General features: G+C 55.1%; 1 protein-coding gene across 1 annotated transcript; it reads right to left on the bottom strand.

The window, feature by feature from the left end:
- PRG3 (proteoglycan 3, pro eosinophil major basic protein 2) lies at positions 1-3,558 on the bottom strand. The gene is made up of 5 exons (XM_011379036.1): positions 3,434-3,558; positions 2,714-3,027; positions 1,904-2,023; positions 949-1,060; positions 1-187 (listed from the first exon to the last, which is right to left on the bottom strand). Exons 1-5 carry the CDS (start codon positions 3,498-3,500, stop codon positions 129-131), a joined length of 672 nt encoding a protein of 223 aa, XP_011377338.1. The 5' UTR covers positions 3,501-3,558; the 3' UTR covers positions 1-128.
- Between the last annotated feature and the right edge of the window lie 7 nt (positions 3,559-3,565).

The raw sequence follows: 3,565 nt of genomic DNA, 5'->3' as shown, positions 1-3,565 counted from the left end.
TGCAGTGGGAAGTCTGTCTTTATGACCAGAAGGGGCTTGCAAGAGGAGCCCAGCGCCCGGGTGGGTCAGGGGCAGCCAGGAGGGGGCGGGCGGAAGCGGCGACAAGGCGGGGTGTCCGTGGCACTGGCTTAGAAGGAGCAGATGAAGGGCAGCCGCTTGTGGCATGAGATTCGTTGCCAGTAACCCGCTAGCAGTGGAGAACAGAGTGATGTCAGCCACCTGTCTACGTGTGGCCTGAGCCCGCCCCCCCTCAGGCACCTCGTGCATCTTCTCCGCCTGTCACCAGTTGTCATGGTCTGTCCGCCATTTGCTCATGTGCACTGAGCTTTTCGCCCCAGCGAGGCAGTGTGCTAAACGCTTTGTATGGACTCGAGGTTAATCCTCGCAATGACTCCCAGAGAGGGGTGCTGTCATCTCACCTGAGTCCCAGGTGAGGAAACTGAGGCTGGGCAGGGTGACCACTTGCCTGTGTCTCAGCTGGCAAGTGGCCGAACTGGGATGCGCATGGTGGCAGTCTTACTCCAGCACATATGGTCCTAGCCACTGCACTAAGCTCCTCCACATCTGGCACCCATGCTGTTCCAAGCTGGTGAGTTTTTTTTGTCAGCCATTCCTATTTCCCACACCTTTCCCTGGCCCCTCATCCACACCTTACAGTCACATCTGTTACTCTCACCTGTCACATCAATTACTTCTTCATAGCAGAGGAAGGGAAGGAGCCCCCCAGGCCCCGAGCCTAGTCTGTGAGGATAGAGAGCCCCCACCCAGCCCCCACACTGGGCACACCCTCACCCTACATCTCAGCCCTCCTCGCAGATGAGACGTTGATTCTCCATTTGGAGGGGGTGGGGGTGTGAGTTTGGGGAGGTGTGTTCATGCAGCCCAGGAGGGCAGTATGTGAGAGTCTACGTTGCCACCCCTTCCCACTTCCCCGTGCAGCCCCCTCACCTCTGGTGCATAGGGCCACACAATGGCCTCCCCCATTCTGGGGCTGTCCTGGGGCCCATACTCCAAAATTCCAGCAGGTCCCATCAGTCCAGTATGCTCTCCCGCACTGGAACTGGAGAAGGGATAGGCCAGGTCAGAGGGCAGAGGTCCAGGAAGACACGGATTCAGGGGCACCAAAGAATGCCAACCAACCCAGTATTTCTTTCTGGACACTGCCCACCCAGCTTGGAGCCAGATACCCTTGAGACCCATCCATCCCCACGCGTTTTCAGGCAATGACAGGAAAAGAGCAACCGTCACTCCAGCCATCACACAGAATAGGCTTCTCAAACTTTTCTGTGCGTACAAATCCGGGGATCTTGTTTAAATGCAGATTCTGATTCAGGAGATCTCTGTCGTGGCCCAAGATCGTGCATTTCTAACCAACTCCCGGGTGTGGCTGACACTGCTTGGTCCATGGACCACACTTGATAGCAAATATAATGGCCTGGATTCAGCCACAATCCCAGAGCCACTGTGAGAGAAGGACCCCATTTTATACCCGAGGAAACTGAAGCTCCAAGGAAGCCACAGCCATTCAGCGAGGCAAGTGACCAAGCTGGACACAGAACCTATCTCGTGACTGCAGCGGTGTGCTGGTAAAAGTTCAGCACCCAGCTCTGGGGGACAGCAAGAAGGCAGAGGGCGGGAGGAACCCTGATTTGTAACAACTGCTGATTTCCTTGGTGTAAATACATCCGCTGGTGGTAGACTGCACGCGACCAGCATGAGGTCACTGAACGCGGAGTTGGGAAGAGACGCACACAGCCGTGCGTTCTGCGGAGCCAGCACGAGCCAAGCTCCATCACCACCCGCAACTGCTGGAGGGAGGTTAATACCAGCAGGTGCTCCCTCGAGGCCATCGAGGCCATCGGAGAGACCTCTCCCTGTACCTGGGAGTTGGCCCGTCACTTACCCAGCCTCCGATCCAGACCTGGGGTTGATTGAGAAAACTGATCAATCTCTGGATGTAACTGTTGATGCTGAAGTTGTGGATGGAGACCAGGTTGCCTCTGTAGCACCTCCTGCAGGTTGTCTGCGCAGGGAAGAAGAGGTGGAGTAGAGAATTCACTGTTCTTTCTCAGGTCCCTGCGTCTCCAGCAGAGCCCTCACCTACCCCTCGTCAGGCCGGAAATCGGGGATCGACTTGGCCCTGTCAGCCCTATCTCTTGCTCCTTTATCTGTCATCAGGAACTTCTTGCAGGAAACAATAATAATGCTCCGAATAATCATAGCCACCATTTGTTGAGAGTTTACAATGACCCCGGAGACTATTCCGAATACTTTCTGTGTTATTATCTCATTTAATCCTCACCACAACCCTAAGAGGTAGGTACTATATATCTCCATTTTATAAATGAAGATGCTGAAGCTCTGAAGGTGAATCGACTTACCCAGGTAACACAGGCGGAACCAGGATTTAACAGAGGATTTAACCAAAAGCCTTTTGTCCACATCAGTGATTCTCAAAGTGCTGTCTCCAGACCAAATAACGTTATCATCCCCTGGTGATTTCTTACACATGCAAACTCTAAGCTACCGCCACCCCCCTCTCTACCCAGATTTGCTAAACCAGAAGTCTAGGTTTTAATAAGACCTCTAGGAGATTCTGATGCGCACTAGGCCTTGAGAAACAGTCGCCTAAATGTATAGGGACTAGAAGGTTGAGTCCACGCTCCTCTCCTCCCCCCAGTCCTCCCTCGGCAGTAGCCTCCTTGCCACTTACCTGAGCGTTTCTAAACTTCCTGGGGTGCCGCACCAACAGGTACCGGCAGGTCTTGCACTCGGGACCGCCCGGCATTTTAACCGTGTCTTCTTCCCTGGGGCACTGCAAGTCCTCGTCTAGGGCACCTGGGTCCGACTCCATGGCCTCCTCCTCCTCAAAGTCTTTTTGACAGCCAAAAGCCTCGACCTCCACTCCCTCAGACTGAATCACATTCTCGGTCAGGGCCAACTCTCCCTGTTGCTCCCCTGAACCTTCCGGGCCCTGGCTCAGGTCTGGCTGTGTCTCTCGGGTGTCCAGATGAGGGGCATCGATCTCTGGGAGGAAGAGGTAACCTGCCATCAGGTTAGGTTCTCCCTTCTTCCAGGACCAAGGAGATCTGATGGCCCCACCCCAGCCAGGACTGGAAGGATATCCTTGGTTTGGGGTGAGGTGAAAAGTCACACCAATGGACGAGAACCCGATGCTAGCTGACACCACCTGTGTGTGTTCTAGGGGTGGGGAGAAGCTCCTCTGAGAAGCCCCTCGTCTGCACAGGTGGGTGGTCTTTCCTTGTGAAGAAGCCCTACCCAACGGAATGTTCAGGTCAGAATCCCGGAGACAGTCTTGTCGGAGCTGAGCTGGATTAGCTGGGAGGCTGAGACCCTGGCCCTGTGGGAGCCAAAAAGGGCCGCAGCAAAAAGGGGACAAGGTAAAGCTGGGCGAGGGGAGGAGAGAACTCACTCAGATGAAGAGCAGCGACCGTCCCCAACAGGAGAAGGGGCAGGAGCAGGGCGCGCTTCATGCCCATTGTCTTGTGACAGAGATGCAGCTCCGCTTTCCCCACGTGAGGACGTCCTGTGTGTGTGCGCGGCG

The sequence above is a fragment of the Pteropus vampyrus genome, unplaced genomic scaffold (genome assembly GCF_000151845.1).
Source record: "Pteropus vampyrus isolate Shadow unplaced genomic scaffold, Pvam_2.0 Scaffold352, whole genome shotgun sequence".
NCBI lineage: Eukaryota > Metazoa > Chordata > Mammalia > Chiroptera > Pteropodidae > Pteropus > Pteropus vampyrus.
This window is presented reverse-complemented; position numbering and strand designations above follow the sequence as displayed.